The sequence below is a fragment of the Gavia stellata genome, chromosome 10, assembly GCF_030936135.1.
Source record: "Gavia stellata isolate bGavSte3 chromosome 10, bGavSte3.hap2, whole genome shotgun sequence".
NCBI lineage: Eukaryota > Metazoa > Chordata > Aves > Gaviiformes > Gaviidae > Gavia > Gavia stellata.
The window spans coordinates 21,310,960-21,333,083 of record NC_082603.1 but is presented as its reverse complement, the minus strand read 5'-3'; the positions used below and the strand labels follow the sequence as shown (position 1 = coordinate 21,333,083).

The window sequence follows — 22,124 nt, the reverse complement described above, 5'->3', positions numbered from 1 at the left end:
ATGTTCAAAAACGCCACTCTAAATTCATATGAAAATAAAAAGATAAATTAATATTTGAGAGTCCTAATATATTATAACTGAAATATAATTGAAAAAGGATTTTGAAATACTTGTTATCTGCCAAACTACTGGAAGTTAATCTTATTCAAAACACTAACTTAAAAAACATCTGCTGGAAGAAAGTGAGGTAGTGCTTCTTTTGTTTTTTTGTTTATGATTTAATTTAGAGAAGATGCATTGTCCAGTAAGTCAGAGTTCAAGGGCCTAGCAGAAGAAGAAAAAAAGAAAGAAAAAAGCCACTTTATCCACTGAAGTTAATCCTAAAATTAACTTCGTTCATTTCTGTATCAGTTAGGATTTAAAAAATACTTGATATAAGCTTATTTATTCTCAGCAGAAGGATCTGTGCTTTTATGTGCCTATAAAGCACTGTGAACACTAATGAAGATTTGGAAATAATTACTGATAACTGTTTCAGTTACATTGCTCACTTGCATTGTTTCAGCCGTTGCTCAATATACATTTGAAGGTGATGAACAGGAATTTGGGACTGTTATCTCCGCTAGCATTAACTAGCATTATCTCTCCAAAGCCTCAAAACCGTGGCATAGCTCGGGCTGAACCTCAGCAGCTCCAGCGATGCATTCCCGACGTGGGTCAGTGGAGTGGGCAGCTGCGAGTCCCAGGCAGAAGTGATTTGGCCTGAGCCGATCCTAGTGGTTCATAAAAGATTAAACTAGGTATTTGCCACTGGCTTGAATGAGTTGTGTCTTCATACCTGCTTTATCAAAAAAGGATGTTAAGGCCTGAAATGTTCAAACATGAGAACACCACGTACATGCTAGGTGCTGCTTCTGTTTGGAGCTAATCAGGCATGCTGCAGCTCTCTCAAGCAGAATGACTGCTGGGTAGGAAGATGTTATCATAATTATTTTCCTCGAAGGTGTGTAGTGGGTGACTTGAAGTTTTGGGGTCTGTTTTTTTAAAATAGTCTCGTTAGTTACAGCCCACTGCCTTTGCTGTTAAAGCTGGACTGCATTGTTTATGGCACGCTGATTCAAATGATTCTGTCTATTGAGTTATTGCCTCTGCAAAGTGATTAAGTAACCTTTAATTGCTTTGAGCGTGTTTGTTATGTACTGATAACTCACTGGTACTGCCTTTCAGCCTTTAGAAATGTAACTATCAATTTTTATTATGGAAGAGATTATTTGGAGAATGTGCTGAAAAATCATACTGGTATGAGCTGGGAGTAAAAAAAAAAAATTGGTCAAAGTTGTATCTTAAGCACCCAGAATAGCAGTAAGAGTAATATTAAGAAAAAGGAAAGGAGACACCAGAGAATCCTTTAAAACGACAAAATAACATGTAGAGAACTTTTTTTTTATAGTTCTGAAGTCATTTACTTTATTATTACTCTAATTTTCTCTGTGCAGTGCCTACCACAGCAGTGACAATAACTTCTTCAGCAGAGCTATACAAAACCACAGTGTCAACCACTAGCACTACATCCCAGAAAGGTCCCGTAAGCACAACATTAGCTGGAGGAACAAAGGAAGGAAGCAGAGGACCCAAGCCACCACCACCCGTTTCCACAACCAAAATTCCTCCTGTGACAAGTTTTTTCCCTTTGCCAGAGAGATTCTGTGAACCGACTGAGGCCAGGGGGATTAGCTGGCCTCAGACACAAAGAGGAATGATGGTTGAACGCCCTTGCCCCAAAGGAACACGAGGTATTGCCTTAAAAAATATATCTTGATTTCAAGCAGACATTTAAAAAGCAATATGCCACTCTTTCATGGTGATTTTTTTTTTAATCTCAAGCTGTCTGTCACATGATTTTTTGTTGTTACTTGGAGAATGCAGTATCTACAGGCAATGGTCAAGTTTTAATCTGCAAACGGCATTTGAGCGTAGCCGCAGAATTACCTTGAGCATGCGCTTTTGAGAATCCAGGTCAAATTTTAGGGCTTTGCTTGAGGACTGTTGTGAAATATGCTTACAGCTGCCTTTCTCATTATAAGCTCCCCTCTGGATGAGCTCCAGGAAAAATCAAGGGCTTTTTGTTTGTTTGCAGAAAACGTCTGGTACTTTTCACAGACTTTTTTATTGCTGTTTGTAATCTACATTATTTCCTTATGTTTTTGTCAATTGTTGTCAACTACTGCCATTAGCGGCATTCAGAATTTAACATTGCTTGGGAGCACAGTGTAGCCAATTTCCTAAATGCATGCAGAAAAATGGTTTCCATTTCACTGTAGTTTTCTACATCTGTTGTAGGAACCGCCTCATATCTCTGCGTGGTCTTAACGGGAACGTGGAACCCCAAAGGCCCTGATCTTAGCAACTGCACCTCACACTGGGTAAATCAGCTGGCTCAGAAGGTTGGTTGAAACCTTTTAATCTGGTGTACACTGGTGATTAAGGATTTTAACTCTGAGCATTAATAATTCAGTTTGTTGAAACCATCTTTATTACTCTGTGTTCATTTAAAGTAGAAGGAGTTATGTGTACTTCGTGTGCAAAGCATTGGCCAACAGTTGGGTTCATATGTGTGTTCTGGTCTGGTCTCCCTCTAAGTTCTGGTATTGAACCTGTGATTACGTGTTTTCATCACTATTTAAAGCAAAGTAGCTTTGCTGGTGTTTAAAAAACAAAAGCTCTATTTGCTTAATAAATCAAATATTGTAAATCACGCAGCAAAAACTGTAGTATACAGCAAGGTTTTTTTGGTTCAGGAAAAATTATACTGTAATAAAGAGATTTTTGTCTGAGTGCATTAATAACAGTATGATTAGAGCACAGAGCCAATTCCTGTGTTTTCCCTCCCTACTGAGATTTTCTAAGTTTATGAAAACTGGATAATTTGTTGTCAGTACCAGGCTACTTGACTTTCAAATGCCTCAAGCACTAGTATGAACAAATAGATTTCTTACTGTCTGATAATGGCAGTAAAATAAAAGTGAGGATGAATAGAAGATCTAGCCCAAAAGTCCCAGTCTGATTTCTGGTTTTGATGGCTGTTAAGAACTGCTTTTGTGTGTCATGGATCTAAGAACCTTTAATCTTCTGAGATAAAGAGAACGTTATTGGTCTCAATTAGTTGCAGATTTCAATGTATGTGCAAATGGTTATTTCACCACAACAAAGGTACATGGGGAATTGAAATTAGGAGCCGCAAGCAGAACAAGGGCCCCTGCTGAGATAATATAAATTGTCATTTCAGATCAGAAGTGGAGAAAATGCTGCTAGTCTGGCCAACGAACTGGCTAAACACACCAAAGGACCGGTCTTCGCTGGCGATGTTAGTTCATCAGTGAGGCTGATGGAGCAGCTTGTGGACATTTTGGATGCTCAGCTGCAGGAATTGCGGCCCAGTGAAAAAGACTCTGCAGGAAGGAGTTATAACAAGGTACACATCTCCTGTCACCTCCTCCTGCTGGGATAACCATTGCCCTTGGTTTTTTTTATTTTTTTTCCCTTTCAGAAATATTAATCTATACTTTGTTCCTGCGTGCTTATAGTTCTGGAATAAACATGTAAGAGAAAACAGCAGTAAATACTCAGTGGAAAGTTGCAATTACCTTCTTTAGGGAATAAGATATAATTCACAATAGCTGGCTGGTCCTAAAATACATAGCTGTGTCCCTTATTAAAATCTGGAATGCTTTATAACTAGTGTGAGGGAAATGAGCATTAGCTCTCAGAAATTCTGTAACAAATCAGCGTGTTTATCCAGTGATCCTTTTAACCCTGAACATGTAATAAAATCAGTGGGATTGTGCATAGGTGCAGGGCTTTATTTTCACCTGACTTCCTGCAGAATAATAGCACTTTCTTAACCTTTTAAAGATGCCAACATCACTTATAATTGATCTTTATAAAAATGCCTTAATACGCATATCTAAATCAGGAATAAGTGTTTTCTCCAGAATGATGTTCAGCGAAACATTTCAGAGAAAACATATGTCTTTGTGGTTTAAATACAAATCACAAGTGTTTTTACCATTCCTCTTTTTTTTTCAGAGGAAACACTGTATTTCTCAGCGTCTTCTTTGCGTCAGTTAGTCTAGCTACAAACGAAACATTTTTTCAGCCTCCTTTAGAGAAAGAGCTCCATGCACTCCTTTGTTATGTTGGCAATAGTTTTATTTACAATCCCTAGCTGCCCGTAGAAGAGTTTTCCCAGAGACAGATCAAGTGCCCACACAGGGATTTTCTCCTTTGACCTTTTCACACAAATCCCACCATTTGGGCAAAGATATCTGGGCACCTGTATAAAGGTTGGGGAAGAACGTTTCCTGTGTGATGTTTTTTATACTCGTCGCTGGACAGAAACTAGATTATTGTCCAGGCTATAGTTCAAATTGGGGATTTGAAACACCAGACTAATTTTTTTATATTTCTGAAGCTTTCCAGAATGTGTCTAACTTCTGATTTTCTTTTTTCTTACTAAAAAGCTCCAAAAACGAGAGAAGACATGCAGGGCTTACCTTAAGGTATCTCTCCTGTGCTGTCACCCTGCTTTCTCCCTGCTTCAGCAACCTGCCACGCTTTATCATCTTGCTGCATGATCCTATGTATTTCAGTCTTTGATAAATGTGTATTGTGCCCCATATCAACTGTACAAATGTTGGCTTTGCACAGGTATAACACTCAGAAAAAAAAATTAAAGGTCAAAGTTTATACCTCTTTTACCTCAACTTGTTCAAAACTAAAAGAGCAGAAATGGTTATCTGAATTGGAAGTAACATCTCTCTCTTAATACAACTTTGGGTAGAGGAAAAAGCTGGCAACTTAACAGAAATTACTTCAGCTTGGTAGTATTTTATATCAAAGACTGTTTAGAGTTAATTTGCTTGCATGAAAAATGTACATTATATGGCCTGCTTTGTTCTTTGTGTATTATTGTATCTAGTAATATCACTTTTTCTTACGGTTTTAATAGTTGTTACAAAGGCCAGGTTCAGTGACTTCAGGATAAAATGTTAAGACAAATATTTCTCTAACTTTACTAGTAAAATGTGTGGCACGTGTCCCATTAACCAGGCTATATGGAAGGCATGTAACACATTGCTACCTGATTTTCATCTGCTGTAGAATGGTTGTCCGCAGTGGCCAGCTGCCGCTCTACCATACAATACCAGTAATGCCACCTCACGCCTGTGAGGAACAGAAAAAAGTCCCAGAACAGATCATGTCTGGCTCTGAAAAATTTTATTGCATGTTGTTTCAAAGTTTCTTTTAAAATACTGATTTTTACTTGTACCCTCTGAGATAAAATGTAAGAATGACTTTTGAAAAGAACTTTGAAATACTTTGAAACATAATAAAATAATCCAGACTGTTACTGAAGAGCCATTTCTCTGTACAGGGTGCTTCTGCCTTTTTATTCTGCAGCCCAGGAAGTGGATGGGAGATGTCCAGTTATGCAAAAATTTGACAAAAAGAGACAAAGATCTGGAGAGATATTCAGTTCTCAAACAATAATAATTGGAGAAGTTTTTTATTAGAAAATATTTTCTAATGGTAAAGGGAAATCCAGCAGATATGGTTTGAGTAGACTGAGTTTTCATACTTCATATTCAATAGTAAACACGAACGTGAGAAGGGCAGCACTGGGGTTGCTCTGACAGCTGCGTCGCGGGGGCCACGTGGTGCTCCCACCGCCCGCTTGCCTCCGTCTGAGAGGAGGGAAGGCCTTAGAGATACTACTGGGCAGGTGGTCATTTTCCACAGGAAAAATGCAGAGTTAGATTGTCCCGTAATAAATAAAAAGCATTTCATATTAATGAATGCATACTGTCAGCGCTATATGGAGATACACAAGAAACTGTAGCACAACCTTAATTTCCGACTGGTGTCATTTTCTGTAGGTCTCAAATGGGCTTCTCTGCTTAGATAAGACTAATAACCCTCTTGAAATTACAAATCAAAAGCTGACTTACACTATGCAAATGAAGCAAGTTCCCACTTCGTGACAGAGGATTCATTTGTACCTCAGATTAGAGGCTCCAATCTGTATTTCTTGGTGACTAATGAATCTGGCCTCTGCAGACCAATTTCTGTTCCACTCTAGTTAATGGCTGCAGCAGTATCAGTGCGAGCATTTTGACTATTCTGTCTCCCATTAGTGAAAGAAAAAAGGCTTTAATGCCACTTCGAAGTACCTTCCACCTGCCAGGAAGGTCGTGGTGGCTCACAATGCGGACAGAAAGAGGATATTAAAATGGATTAGGCTAATTAATCTTGCTCTGACAATAGCCTTGACCAACTTTTCCTATTCGTTTATTTGCACAATGTAGTATTCCAGACCAGCATCTTTCTGTTTGGACAAAGTGTTCTGTTTCCATTCCCAATGCTTTTAAATTGATCAAACAAATTATATATATGCTTAATGACACATTATGACTAGGTAAATGGGACAGAGTAAACAGGGTGTTTCAGCAATGCATGGCATACTCGATGCACAGCATACTCAATGCACAGCTACATTATGCATTAATGTAAGAGCCTGCCTTCAATTGATTAACTGATTACTCTGATTGATTGGATTATTTTGTAAAAATAATGTAATCATGTCGCTGAATTCTTCTTCCTTATTTACTGTTACTTTATATGCAGCTTAATGAACCTTAAAACATGATGATAGAGTTGTTACAAGAAAGACTTTTTAAAATGGCAGCTTTACTCAGTTTTACAGTTTTGCCTTCACTGATAACAGGGACAGTCAGTGGACATCTTGTTTGCTTTATTGATTTCCTTTTTTAACTGACCTTTGTGCAGGAATGGGAGTTAGTAATCTTTTTAAGTATCTATGAACAGGTACAGGAACAGGGAGGGGAGTGAGAGTGGCCCAGGCTAATTTATATCCACCGAGTCAGCTTCATTTCATGCCTCCTGTAATAAAGAAGGCACTTCATCATAGACAAGTAGTTTATAGTGCTATGGCTGCATGATTTGGGCTAAGTTTCCAGAACAGTGTTATTGTCACTTTAGCCTAAACTGGAGAATGCCAATTTCGGTGTTAGTATTTAAATAGAAGTTACACATTTTGACATTAACTTTAAGATGAAAGCTTCAGGCAAAACTTCTGGCATTTATTTTTACATTTTTCAGCACATTAATAAGACTGTCTTTATATCTGACACGAGACGAGTCAAATCTGCATGTTTACCACTTAAGAGACCACACAATGCTAGTGGCTAACTGCACTTCTATTAATGCTAATCCAGTGAGAGGATGGAAAATATTTTTGTGTTGAAAATAGTTTTCTAGTGCCATTAAATCACAGTAAATCATTCTGACAGTTAAGTATTCTAATTGTCACCAGATAATGTTGGAAATTTTCCCCAGCTGCCTAGGGCAATCAGACCTAATGATAGTTTTCTAATGAACGCAGGCAATTGTGGATACAGTGGACAACCTGCTCAGGCCTGAAGCTCTGGAGTCCTGGAAGGACATGAATTCTTCAGAACAAGCCCATGCAGCCACAATGCTACTTGATACCTTGGAAGAAGGGGCTTTTGTCTTGGCTGATAATCTCTTAGAACCAACTAGAGTTTCAATGCCGACAGAAAATATCGGTAAGTAAATTTCTTTTCAAGCGCAATTTAAAGTGCTGTGCATTGCTTTATGCAAAATCAGGAAAAAATATTCCAGATAGCGAGCTACTCTTTGAAAGCTGAGCTGCACAACATTTGGTGGAAAGGTAAATTCTGCTAAGCGAGGGAGACATGCTTCTCTTGTTTAGTTCCTCAAAATTAGCATTCTTCTTTAATGTCATTAATACAGTGTAAAATGGAAAGTAGTTGATGTTGTAAAGTTGATTTACCACTGAAAAATCATTAGCAGAATGTATGGATATGAAGAGTGCTTAAATGGCAGAGTATGGATTTTTTGAGGTAACTGCTTTCTGTAGAGCTGCACAAATGCTTTCCTGTTATATATAAACTGTTCCTAATGAATTTAAATTACTTTTTGCAACGTACTCTGCCAGTTAAATATTTTAGGCACTCAGAACATAGGCCAAATGTTTTTATTAAACATGACTGCCTTCAGGTAAAAATGTGTTCAGTGAACTACATCTCCCATAATGCAGAATAGCTATGCTCCAGAGACTGCAAAATAGCTGAAGATAGTTGGAGCATAATTTGGAATTTAAGTGGTGACAGAGAAATGAAGGGCTTTGGTATTAGTGATGTGCAAATATTGGTATGCGGGATGTGTTAAAGCAAAAATCATTGCTATGCATAAAATTAAAATTCCTTCATCTTATTACAGAGATTAATGTAGTCTCAGTGAGGTACAAGGAAGCTGAAAGTCTGCGAATTTGAGGGGTATCAAGATGGAGACTTGGAATAGACTGCAGAAATGGGACTTTTCACGTTTCAATGTCTGCATGTTTGTAACTAGAAGATGATTCTGCCTAGTTTTTAATTTGAGTAGGAAGATACTGGGAAAGGATGAGGAAAGGTGTTACAGTCTGTTAGCAAAGTAACTGCACCAGTTGTTTTTGAAGGAATGTGGGTAGAATCACAGAAGATCTCTCTCAGGATGTACATGAGCAGTTCCATGGAGCTCAGAAGACTGTCTGAACATCACTTCTTGTGATAAGCTGTCTTCAAGCCATAGTAACACATTACTGATGCCATGCAAGACTGAATTCCCAGTGCACATACATATGTGTGGCTTGCTTACAAAAAGAGAAATCATTCCCTACTTTCATACCTTTTGTCGGTCTATATTAGACTTATAGTTAGACCAGTTTAATATAATGCAGATATTTGTCAACAAATGGACCACTCTGACCTACATGATTTTACATATCCAAAGGAATTCAGCCTTCGACGGTAATCCCATGAAAGCTTCCCGATATACGATGTGTTATAAAATTCAAACTTAAGTAAGGCTGGGTGATATCTAAGTTTTCAATTTAAGTATTTTTAGCAGAACCAATAAAATGGTTTCCTATAAACCTTTGTACAGAATTAGATTTAGGAAATTTTTTTAGATACAAATACTGATTTAGCTAAATACATGGCATAAGTATACTTAGGTATTCATTTGCTGACTGTTTTAAAAATTTGTTATATCTAAATCAATACTTAAAGTTCTAAATTTGTTAGCAGAGGATACTGCATAGACATTAGGAGCTTCAAAATTAACATTTCTCTGCAACGTGTGTGTGGTATTTTTAAGTGGATGTTTTCGGGGCACAAATTAAAACAAGGTTTGATGTCATGTTATCACTGTTAAAGTGCTGTCATTTTAGTAGTGTACACTAGTTAGTTAAAGAAACTAACTCTGTGCTTTAAACAGGCAGTACAGATCAGTTTTACAGTGGCAAATGAGGACAGCAGTGTGAGAAAACAAAATAAAAAGTGGGGGGAAATATTGTCATCTGGCATATTGTAATCTGCCAAGAGACTTTCTCTGCATTCTCCTTTTTTACCAGTTGTTTGGTTTGTTTTTTTTTTTCCTCTGGTCTGCTTAGTTTTGGATGTTGCAGTGCTCATTACTGAGGGCCAGGTGCAGGACTTGAAATTTCCTCAGGGCAGTAAAGGAGGCAACTCAATTCAGCTCTCTGCAAGCACCGTGAAACAGAACAGCAGGAATGGTGAGTCTTCGGCACAGAGCACTGAAACTCCATTAACTTTTATAAAACCTACATTACCTCCCCTAGTTAAAATATCAAAACAAAACACAACACACTGCTCTGTGGCTTTTTCTCAAAGATCGTGGGTACCTGGGTGTTTTTCTTCAAATCCATAGCCAGAAAATGCCTCTCTGTTTACCGATGCTTTATTGTCAGTTTATTAGAGTACAGGTTGCTGTCTTTCTGTAGACCTCTGTGGCATGATGATGGGTTTTTTTTCTTTTGTAGGATTAGCAAAACTGGTTTTCATCATTTACAAAAGTTTGGGGCGTTTTCTCAGTACTGAAAACGCAACCATAAAGCTAGGCAGCGACTTTGCTGGGCGGAATAGCACGATCGCAGTCAACTCCCACGTCATTGCAGCCTCTATCAACAAGGAGTCTAGCCGGGTGTACCTGACTGATCCTGTGCATTTTACGCTGGAGCACATTGATGTGAGTTATGCTAATGAATTAATGGGAAGGTCATAAAATCAGCAAGAGAGAAAAGCAATGCAGAAAAAGAACCTTTTTTCCATTTGAATTTTAAATGTTGAACTAGGTCAGAGACACAAGCTTAGTTAAGTCTATGAACATAAAATTAAATGAGCCTGGTTCAGTGATTATTAGAACTTAAGTGTATTCTTAATGAAAGCTAATTCAGTAATCAACATGAAAATGTAAATGACTAATTTGTTTCTAACTGAAAATTAACTCTTATCTTAGTAGCAGGGTAGAAAATAACTGTTAAGATTCTTGGTGGTCTGATGTAGCAGGTTTTAATGACACTTTAACTTTTTACGTTAATTTTGGACCAAGTTCTGGAAGCCTATACGAATTTTTTAAGTGCCTTTATTCAGTGACGAATAAAGTACTATATCTTGGTTTGTTACACTTCAAATTACTGTGTATTTTCTTCATGGTAATTTATTTGATGTGTTTCTTTGTTCGTTCGTTTGGTCCTTTCTGTTTTCATGTCTCACATGGGGAAAGTAAATAATCACTACCGTGACAGAGAAAATATGGTTGGATTTTCTTCTCATTTCGCCTCTTTTTATAAAACTGTTTTGATCGTTTTTCATCAAAATAGATAGGCATTGAGGAATGAACTTTTTCTTGATGTCTGTTCACATGACTTTGGCCTGACCAAAGGTGAGAATCAAAGGAAAAAGATCATATTTTCAAATTCTCAATTACAGGAAAAATATCTTCAGAATAAATGCGCAATCCTAGTTTTGCAGAAAGCAAAAATGGCTATAATGTACCATTGGTGCATAAAATCGTAAGATGGAAATTGTAATTGTTTAAAATTGCGTCTACAGTAATTGAGACTACACTTTAGAGTGTTTTGGACTATAAAGTCCCTTTTAAACTAGATGTCTTCCTTGTATAACATAGTCCACAGTTTTGCTGATGAAAAACTTTATAGTCCGAAACATGCAAAGTTTAATCTAAATTACCCTTTACACATATTAAGCAATTGTTATTGCCATCTTAGTGTGTAAAATCCTTATTTTATGTTATCCTTTTATCTCCCAGCCTGACAATTATTTCAATGCAAATTGTTCCTTCTGGAACTACTCAGAGAGGACTATGATGGGATACTGGTCAACTCAAGGCTGCAAACTGGTTGACACAAATAAAACTCATACAACGTGTGCTTGCAGTCACCTAACCAACTTTGCGATTCTCATGGCTCATCGTGAAATTGTGGTAGGTGATGATGTTTCTAGCCATGGACAGGGAACAAATTTTTAAAGGTTTAGCTTTAAATTTTTAGCAAGATCCAAAATTGCTGAAGTTTCTTAAATATTTGTCGCTTCTACACACTCTTTCCAAAGCAGTTTGCTTTCTGTAGCACTTTCCTTCTTCACCCATAGTTACAAGCAAAATAACAGGAAAGAAAAACAAGAAGGACAAGAGTTTACTTTGAGTCATACTTTAAAGTTACTGACTTTTTAAAGTTTTACAGGCTTCCCCTCAGTATGGCTGGAGAGTATCTGTAGGGGCAGCTGTGCAGGCTGTTCCCTGGAAGCACAAGTGCCAGCTCTCCTTACAGCAGGAAGGTCAAGGAGCTTCCATACTGGTTGCTTAAATGCCTCTTCATACTCCGAAATTTTGTTGTCTAGTTAAAGCACTTACTGGATGTCAGGGGGCCTGGAGCATGCAATATTTGCAAGGATATGAGATTTCTCACAAAGCCATTGTATTCAGAAAGGTCTCTGAAAAGATGACTGAGATGACAAAAGTGATTCTGTTGCAACTGAAGCAAGGAACTTTCTTTAGCTGAAAGTGAGATTGGAGCTGGAATTACATGCATGACATATTCTGCGTTTTGTCCTAATTGGTGTGTAAATCGTTGCTTTCTTCTCTGCTGTGGAGTTGCAGGTCTGTAGGAAAGAACATTCACTCTTACAGGAGGTCCCAGGGAAAGCTCTCCTCTTCGTTTGCATCAGAGCCTAGTGGCACTTTCAAAATTTTATGTTTCTCTGCTTGTTCTTGCCTGACAAGTTTACAGCGAGCTATAGGAAAAGTAAAAACGCTCTCTGATCTTGCTAAAATAGTCACATTTTTCTCTCAGACCTGCTCCTCTTCTACTTACCCTAATCTTGCTCTTCTGGGAAGCTTACCTGAGACTGAGAAATTACTGAGTACATTTTGCCCATCTCATGTAATGCACAAGTAACTTTTCTGGGTGCTACCTGTGAAAACAGGTTTTTGTTTATACTCATAAAGAGTCATATTAATTTTCTCCATTCTTGGTTATTTCTAGTACAAAGATGGAGTGCACGAATTGCTCCTCACTGTCATCACCTGGGTGGGAATTGTCATCTCTCTTGTTTGCCTGGCCATCTGCATCTTCACATTCTGTTTTTTCCGTGGCCTGCAAAGTGATCGTAACACTATTCACAAGAACCTTTGTATCAACCTATTCATTGCTGAGTTCATTTTCCTAATAGGCATCGATAAGACAGAGTACAAGGTAAGTTTTCTCTGTGTGTACTGATCTTGTTCTCTGAAATGACTGTTTGAAATGGATTTGAATTAAAACATGACAACACTGCCAAGCTTTCAGCATTCTGACACAGCAAGGCTGAAATAAAAGCTCTGTGTGAAAATAAGATAGACGTATTCATAAATAGTATTTACATCTATCAAAAATATCATTGTGGCCTTAATCTCCCACTTACTGCAATGTTTTTCATTTTCAGTTGAGAAACATCGGCTATTAAGGAAGCGGGCGGTTAAACTTTTGAAAGAGGAGATGAAATTAAATGTTGATGTACTAGGAACATATATATGTTTTCTCTGTATGTTAGTATGTCTCAACAGCTATTGACTACTTTTTTGTGCATATGTATATATATTAGTACAGAGCCTTATCTATATATTTACAGATTTTTAACACTGCACATTCATGCAGGTTTTTTGGCAGTATTGGTGAAATTAATTCTGAAATGATTCATTGCATTGAAATTTAGTAACTCAGTATAGTTTCATCCAGTACTCAGCCAAAGCGGAGAGAATTCAGGTTGATTTCTGTTACGACAGTAGAAAGTTCCAAATTACAGCAGATAAAAATGGCTTGATGGCCACTTTATAATTTTAAATAAGCAGTATTACATTATGCATCTAGAACCAACTGTTCATGCCTCAGATTATCTAAACTGTAAGTCCTAAAACCATATCGGTTTCAAAATTAAAGAGTTGCTTATAAAATTGAAAAGTCCACTCTATAATTGAAGACTGGAGGGTGAGGGTGCCATTTCTTTATCTTCATTCACACCGTTTAGCTAATTTACTTTCTGTAGCTAGTGAGCACACATTAGTATTTTCAAATGTTCAGTGTATGTTTTCAGGTAGGGAAAATGCTCCTGAATTTGTGAAAGATATCTGATAGAAGTATATGCTGTTCTATTACACAGTATTTAATAGGACATGTGAAGATTTTGTGGTTCATATTTCCATCTTTCTTTTTCTTTGCAGATTGCATGTCCAATATTTGCAGGTCTCTTACACTTTTTCTTCCTGGCAGCCTTTGCCTGGATGTGTCTAGAAGGAGTGCAGCTTTATCTAATGTTAGTAGAAGTATTTGAAAGTGAATATTCTAGGAAGAAATACTATTATGTTGCTGGCTACCTCTTCCCTGCTACTGTAGTTGGTGTCTCAGCGGCTATTGACTATAAGAGCTACGGAACAGAGAAAGCGTAAGTAATTGCAAGTGACCTGAGTGTTTTTCAAGTGAATAATTTTTTAAAGCCTATTAGCTGTCAGAGGGTCCCTGGCAGACTCAAATACCATCTGAAAGCTTTATTGGTAAGAGAATGGCAATGCTGTGCACAAATTACAATCAAGTCTTTTGTAATTCTCTAGGTTCAGAGGATTTGTACTCTAGAGAGACCGATTCTAAATTATGGTCTTTCTTTTAAAACAAAAGATTGACCTGAAACAAATTGAAAAAGTAAATAACTTTTTGGCCTCAAATGTATATTAAGTAAAAATTCTCAATTTAATGTATCTGACAGGCCTAACCCACCCAGTTTTAAGCTAATGCTTCATTAGATCTCTTTGTTCAACTGCCCCTCTAGCTAACTCTCATCCTGAATTATGACAGTACAATATTCCAACCCATATGTTTCACTTTGATAATATTTTATCAGGCAAGTAGAGCAGGATTAAAATTAGCCACTGCCTTTTATTTACAAAAATACAGATATATATAGAAAGTGACAGAAGGTAGACAGAAAACATTTCTGAGGATTTGAGTTGCCGGCGGCACGAATTTGCCTTCCAATAGTGTTTACTTTGTCCTTTGATGAAATTAGTTACAGAATGGGAAGATACTGTTGACTACAAGAAAGCTGCTTGATTTTGCTACTGATGAAAGACAAATAAGAGCAATTCAGCAGGGAGCTGGGCTGTATGAAAAACGAATCGCTAAGTGAAGTTGGCCCTAATGGGTTTACACGTCATTTAGTCTGGTATCATATGTATTCTTTCTCTACTGTTCAACTCCCAGTTGGGGCATTTTATTTATACCATATTGTTCTTCAGCAAAACATGGCATTTGAACATTTTCTATCTTGTATTCCTCAGGAGTAAGCGCTTTGCGTATGATACAAAGTTAAAAGCAGATTTTGAAGATTACATGGAAAACCTGTGAAAAATACTTACTGATGTTAGATTCATTAGTCCATGATAGCACCTGTGACCAAACCTTCTGACTGAAAGGAGGGAGAGCTCATTTTCCTTTTGTTTTCTTCTTATATGTTAGCTATTCCTGATGATGTATTTTCAAGTTCAATAGTGTTATTAAACAGGACTCATCAGAAGAATTTCGGGTTAGGAAAAATTGCCCATGGATTGAGTGGTACTGTGCAATGTTTATCATTGTTGACTGGCGAAATGTTAGCTTAAGAAGTATTTTTACAGTTTCTATTTATTGGACTGAGGTGCTAACGCAATTGTTCACTTTCCATTCTCTTTTTTTCCATGATAGTTGCTGGCTCCATGTAGATAACTATTTTATCTGGAGTTTCATTGGACCTGTTACCTTTATTATTCTGGTAAGAATTTTGTTTTTTCCACTCCTTTTACTTTGCCTTACAGCAGAGTTAAAAAAATTGAATAACATCATTCAATACCATCCTTATTCACAAGACATTTCATGAAAATGCTTATAAACAATTTGTGATGTGACCAATGGTTATATAAATGTTTAGAAATCTTTAAAGAGTGCTGACCAAATGATTAATTGTCAAAGCTGTGGTGGCACTTCAGCATAGCCATTTTTTCCTAATGGCTTGAACTCTGAAGGTCGTATTGACATGTGTAGTCATAAGAAAAATCAATGACGTACCAAACACAGGGGGGTTTTTTAAAGGAAACATTATTATTGCTTTCAATTGAGTCACTATTGTACCTGTTCCAGAGTTTAACTGCTAATTATCCAACATAATTATCTCAAAAGGGTGTTCTAGCGCATTGGATAATTAAATAAATCTTGTATTTCATTACACTTACACAGTATTTGTATGTGTATTTGCATATTTATATGCATTTTTTTCCATGACTACTTCCGTGTGTATTTATGCTACATGTAATGTATGTCGGACGTACAAGTTCATCTGGTTTAGTATAAATAATAGAATATGATGTATCCAGTAGAAAGCATATACACGTTCTTGCAATCATTTGAGTGAAGTCGTATGCATGCACACCCATCTGTACACCCACAGCTGGGTGCCCCATTGTCCATTTAAGATTGAATGTTGTGTTCATACATCAATTATCCATTCTCTGAGCACTTTCAGGTAAAAAGCGCATAGTCATCTGTCAAGCCAGGGAAAAAACATCTCCCTGTTGTTTCAGACTAATAGTACCAACACTGCACAACACAGGAATTGGGAAGAAAAGTGAATGCAAGATGCACATTTTGGCTCACTATTTTTCTCTGCTAGTTCAGTATCTTTAAAGCCTGGCTATACTTGGGAAATATTCTAGAAGGCTGGTGCTGGGGTCATAGCCTATGTACACAGAGAGCTTTTCTTATAACTGCTGATAGTTTGGAAGGATGAATTAATTTGTTTTCATGCTTTTGAAAGTCTGAATAGTTACCTATTCCCCTACCTTTATACAGTAGTAGAGGTGTGAAATGCTAACAGAATTTCTATTCCCTTGAATTTCCAAATTCAGGAATTGTATTCTGTTATTATTATTTTTTCAGCCAGAAGCACACACATCAGGCATAATTTTGAAATTCCTGACTTTTATAGATCTATACGCCAGATGAACTGTTTCAACACTTTTTGCAGCTTCTAGTTTACGTTACTTCTCCATGTGAAAATAAACTGATACTTTGATTGTGGAACTTTCTATAAAAAACGTACCCGGCCAATCTTTTGTAGATAATTCATTCCTTCCTGGTATCTTCAATATTGAAATAAGCTTATGTATACTTAGGTTGGTTTTACTCTCTGTTTATATCAAAAACTATTTCAGTCCTTGAGCAGTCACTTAAGAAAAGATAGTTGTGCAGTGTAGAAGATGTTCGAGTTCATTGGCATATTTTCAAAGAAATAGCCGTAGATGCCAAAACTCATGTGTGTATGAGTTGAATCAGAAAAATTGTAGTGTTTGTAAGATCTAAGTACAGACCATAATAATTGTACAGAGTTTATTCTAAATACATTTAAATTAAATCAAGTCTCAGGATGATACGGATTCTTTTTTAATGAAACCTACAATTGCAATTGAAAGATATACTTAGCATTTTCAATATGGTAGACAATATTTTTCAACACAAAGTTGTTTCTTGCAGTTGTTGTAACCATTACTAGAAGATTGTTCTAAGTTTCATGCCACAACAGTTCAGTTACCTGAAGTCTGATTGTGAGGTGATAATTTTGCTTTTTGTGTCTAGCTTTTTATTTTATTGTTACTAGGAGTATTTTGCTAAATCAACTCTATTTCTCTCCCTTGCTTTAAAATAACATTTCACATGGGAAGCTTTGGGCATTGCTGACGGCTTTTTCACTTCCTCGTAACCAGGTCAGAGTGAGAACAGAGGTGAAGGACATTTAATCATATTGACCATGTACAGACATAGTTCACTATTATTTACTGGCCATGACATTATTATCCTCCAGCAAATCATTTAGGCTGAGACGCAGAAGGCCTTTGGGAGCAGTATTCCCAACTTCAAAAATATGAAACAGCAGGTAGCAATCACAGCACAGTTCCTGGGAGTAATTCTTCTCTAGCAATTGCTTTGCCCTCTAATCGTCCCAACTGAGAAAGCAAGAAAGACTGGAGAAGAAGTGTGAGAAGTGTAATGGCTGAAAAATAATATGTTATGTGCAGTGTAACCGAAGAGCCATATTTGTAGCGTAGCTTACTTAGTGTCAGTAGCATGTGAGAATTTCACCTTGGTAAGCTTTTTAACATGTTAATCAAATCACTCTTATGATTCTCAGTTTAATAGTGCTGTCAATGCACATAAACTCTTTTTTGACAATCTTGCTTACTACTTTAATTTACAATTTTTTCTCTGAGTTTATAAGCATTTGCACTTGTATCTGTATACAGGTTTGCACAAAATGAGGATGGGAAGTATAGGGGGGAAGTACAAAGTTCCTTAGTACGTCTTCTGAGGAACTTTCAACTTCACTATTTCCATAGCCTGTCATGCCTTTGGGCACCAGGGTTATTATATCTATGAGAAAAGAGCATGTAAGTAATGAGTAGTGGGAAACCATTAGTATGCCTGAAATGGTTTAATGAAAGCTTGGATCATGGTACATCAGGAGCTGTTCTTATCATTTGGACAGCTCCATCTGCATCTTTAATAATTAATTCAGTTCAGTAAGAGTTCAGCATGCACACTCATTTAGAAGCCTTCTTCAGAGAGCACCTCTCTTGCTGCTAGTCCCAGAGAGAAATAGGCTACTGCATGGCTAAGAGCAAAGATCTGGAGATACAAGAGCAGTTTTAGAGCTGTGTTTGCCAGGTAACAAAAGCTCCGGGGAGTTCAAAAAGGGTCAGAACATGTGCAGTTCAGCTAGGTTACTTCAGAGTGGTGTTTCTGTTCTTCTGTCTTATCATATCCATGTCAGCACTGCAGGCTGTGTGGAATGAATTTTAAGATGCTAAGCTCAGGCGGACGTGATTCAATTGAGCAGGTTGATGGCTATAAAACAAACAGTGTACTCCTGTAATCTGTGGTCAGAAAAGCCTGAGTATTTTGACTTCTATGTAGATCCATATTCATTCATATCCAGGGAATGGGTGTTCTTGATTTGACTTTAATTCAGCCAAAACCACTGGAATTTGCTTCTCGCAGATGGAGCCAATACATTAGGCTACCGAAGGTTGATTAAGCAAAAATTCCTAGGATGTCCTGTTTCATTAACGTAGGAAAGATAGTTTATTTTTTCACTCAGGTTGAGGCATTACTTCACCATACTTAGTGGATGTATACATACAGATGCACATATAACCTAGCTCCACATATGAAAATGGACTGTATTTGTAAGCTTATGTATGTAAGTAATACATGTATACCTGTCTATAGTAGACACTTGATAAATGGTATTTATCTGTTGCTCACAGGGGGAAATTTATCATAATTGTTGCAAAATCTAGATTTATGTGGCTACTAATTCATTGTACCTGCAACTAATTCCAATCCATTAGTCTTCTGTGCAGGTTATTGCATCCACTTTTTAAAAAAGTTAATTTGACTTGAAGACACTCTCTCTCTCAAAATTACATAGGTTTCAGTTGCCAAAAAGACAAAATTCCTACTTATACCATTTTTCATGTCCAGTACCTTCTGGTTTCCAAACCAGAAATGGCCCTCTGTGTGTTGGCTATGAAAGAAGCATGATCTTCCAGGGTGCTGTGTTTCATTATTACCATAAAAATTCTTGAAATTTTATATTTTTAAAGTAGTTACTTTTAATTTTTTAATATATATCTAATTGTCTTTCTTTCAGTCCATTTTATCCAATTACACTTGTCATATTAAGAGATAAGTAGGAACTAGCATTTTAAAAGGTGCTTTAATTATTTTTTTTCACTTTTACGTGCATTTCTAAAATCCGAGCATAGATTAAGCTAGTTCTCTATGTAATTCAGTATCCTGTTGCTTGTAGTCTATAATATATTTTAGAAATTACAGCAAAAACCTAGTATAAACATTAAAGAAATACTATCCATCTAAGTTTTTGCTTATTCTTATCAGCTAATGTTTTAAGAGGTCTCTCATTATAGCTCCACCTACTGTAACTGTGTGTTTTGTCACTCTCGGTATCACAGCAGAACCTTCAAATCCAAACCTGATGCCTGACCAGACTTTTAAATTCTTATTTTTAGCCTTTGAAAGAGCGTTGGTCTGATTTTCAGAAGGGCAGCAGGGAAGAGATTTTACTGACTTTATCAAGGGTATAATTTCACAACTGTTTGAGATGTATACACTGTGGCTGTGTGTGTGTTTACACGATCTATTTATATTTTTTATTATCATTGAAGCAGAGTGGTACTGTTCAGGTGCAGATTTTGGTTCATCTGGGGTGGATGCAGCCCGGTTGTCGGGATGAGGCTCAGCCAGTCACTAGTCCTTTATGTTATATGAAGTGATGAGAAGGTCTTCATTGTCAGAGGCCCATTTTTTCCCTCATAAGTTTGCTTTCAAAAGTCCATCTTGCCATTCATTTGGGCCTTCAGGTGACCCCAGAGTATTCCATGTTTGTGGTGAACACTCTTCTTAAAGAAAGGTGTCCTACTCAGACTGTCTTTCAAGCTTGGAAAATATCTAGAGATTCATTTTCTTAGATGAGTAACAGTTCAGTTTTCACACAGTCACAAAACTATTCATGTTGGAAGGGACTTCAGGAGATCTGTGGTTCAACCTCTTGCTCAAAACAGGCTCAGCTCTAAGCTCAGACCAGGTTGCTCAGGGCTGAAAAAGCTTTCCTTATACAAAGTTGGTACAAGTGAATGCAAAAGCACTAAGTATGTTTCCTTCTCCCCCCATGTATTTCTCACCAAGAAAAGTAATTCAGCCATTCTTTCTAAAAGCAATTATTCAACAAGTTCCCTTCCCTCACTGCTTAGTGTCTTGTGAAATAAAATGGCAGGATGCCCAAAAGTCTTTAACTCATGAGTTCCTCCAAAACAATCAATTTCTAGACGAAGAGCAGTAAGGGAGCCAAAAGTGAACCTGTAGAAAGGTTTGGTTACAGTATTTGTAAGCGAGCAAAATAGGCTTTTGATAATGATACAGTGTGTAACAGAGATGCCAGCATGTTTGAACAAGTGGCAAACCATGGTCTTTTGACTGCTGAAACTGAAAACTATGCAATATTTCACAGTGATGGAGAAACAAGTATCATATGCTCTGTTGTCATAGTTACTTTGTCTTCAAAGTACGGTATTTTGCTTTTTTTTTCTTTTCTTCTTGGAAGGACTTTTTCAGCTACTGTGATGTAGCATTATTGTTTCTGTGGGCTGCTTTTGGAGTTCTGTACCTAAATTAGAATTAAAGTGTCTATTAAGAAACTGCTATGTATGGTTATTCCCTAGTCCAGCAAGGACATATGTACAGAGAGAGCTGAGTATCTACATAAAACCTGGTTAATACGCTGGAGCTTGGCTCAGGCTCTGGGGTAGGGCCGTGGCTGCTTGCATTTCACCAAAGGAACCTCAGTATGTAAATACAAGATTTTGTTTTTCATATGTCAAACCAGCACTTCAGTCGTACAAAGAATCAGAGGATAAAAACCTCTCGTTTCATAAGGCAGTCATTTATGGGCTAAGCCATGTCTATGAGTTTTTGATCCAAGAACGATGTTGCTAGTCCAATACAGGATACTCCAGGGTAGCTACTTAGGCAAGGATTAGCTTCCAGCTGTGCTGTAAATACTATTCTGAACTGGATTCTGCACTCCCCGTTGCGCAGGTTGCAGCCAAAGTTGATTTACATGTTAGGATTGGCATGAGGCATGTCTCTTAGCTCTTAATCTGTTTGTTTTCACAAAAAGTAAATTGAAATTACATTTTTTTAAGTAGACTGGAGAAGTTCATGTTATGTCAGCTACCAAAATGTGCAAGAAACTTTTTCAAATACAGAAGAAGAAAGTCTGCCTGCAAAGGCATGGAACTGAGGGTCAGGTCACATACAGAGCCCCCGTCCTCTGCCTGGTGCAAAGGCCAGGGAGGGAAGCAACTTGTTTTCTCACCCAAGGAACTTAAGCAGTACAGTGGAAACCTACATAAGAGGAACAAAATGATCACAATGATATAATGAAGTTTTTCTCAACTGGTTAGTCATTACCTTGAAGAATCATAGAAGATAATCATCAGGGTCATGAGACACTGACAATTCTGTTACATTTTGCAGCAATGGAATTAATTCTTAACCTACACCATGTACATACCTCTACTTAAAAGTCAAGTGTTTTCTGTCAGTTCTTGAAACACAGACAGATATAAATTATAAAAGCTTATTTTTGTTATTTGTATCACATACACTTTTTGTATTAATCTCAAGATACAATTGTAAAAATGTTTTTCTTTGAATCAGGACTGATGAGATCAAAAGCTGCCAAATACTGTTCTGGTGTTGAGAACTGTATTATAGTTCATACTGTCCATCCTGATTTTGAGACAGCAGCAGCAGTGATAACTTGATTGCCCTTAGCAGTAGGAATTATTTCTATAGTCCATGTCTTTATTAACAGACTCTGATCAGAGCCTTCAAAATACTTCTCTTTTTTAGATTGTTAAGACCTGCTCTTTATTAGGATTTCAGTGACATTTCTGACTGTTACGGCACAGCTGTAGGAACACAGCTGGTATGAACTGGTATCCCCAATGTTACAAAAACTGTGAGGGTTTTGATGCTGTCTCAAACCAAATGCTCCCCAAAATGAGAGACTGGGCTTGATCATTCTCCATCAGTAACCAATTGCAAATATATACAGAGG

The 22,124-nt window shown here is 37.2% G+C and overlaps 1 protein-coding gene across 11 annotated transcripts in view; it reads left to right on the top strand.

Annotated features, from left to right (window-relative positions):
* ADGRL2 (adhesion G protein-coupled receptor L2) overlaps positions 1 to 22,124 on the top strand; it is a 128,291-nt gene that overhangs the window by 89,879 nt on the left and 16,288 nt on the right. For 7 of the 11 annotated variants that reach the window (XM_059821980.1, XM_059821978.1, XM_059821979.1 and 4 more), the window contains 11 exons: positions 1,437 to 1,733; positions 2,281 to 2,384; positions 3,227 to 3,412; positions 4,461 to 4,499; positions 7,403 to 7,586; positions 9,497 to 9,619; positions 9,887 to 10,092; positions 11,176 to 11,349; positions 12,410 to 12,619; positions 13,624 to 13,844; positions 15,137 to 15,203. In XM_059821980.1, the coding sequence (XP_059677963.1) occupies positions 1,437 to 1,733; positions 2,281 to 2,384; positions 3,227 to 3,412; positions 4,461 to 4,499; positions 7,403 to 7,586; positions 9,497 to 9,619; positions 9,887 to 10,092; positions 11,176 to 11,349; positions 12,410 to 12,619; positions 13,624 to 13,844; positions 15,137 to 15,203 (1,811 nt within the window). Of the gene's footprint in view, positions 1 to 1,436; positions 1,734 to 2,280; positions 2,385 to 3,226; positions 3,413 to 4,460; positions 4,500 to 7,402; positions 7,587 to 9,496; positions 9,620 to 9,886; positions 10,093 to 10,409; positions 10,413 to 11,175; positions 11,350 to 12,409; positions 12,620 to 13,623; positions 13,845 to 15,136; positions 15,204 to 22,124 lie in introns of all 11 variants that reach the window. The other 4 variants (XM_059821981.1, XM_059821988.1, XM_059821989.1 and 1 more) reach the window with 2 other exon arrangements.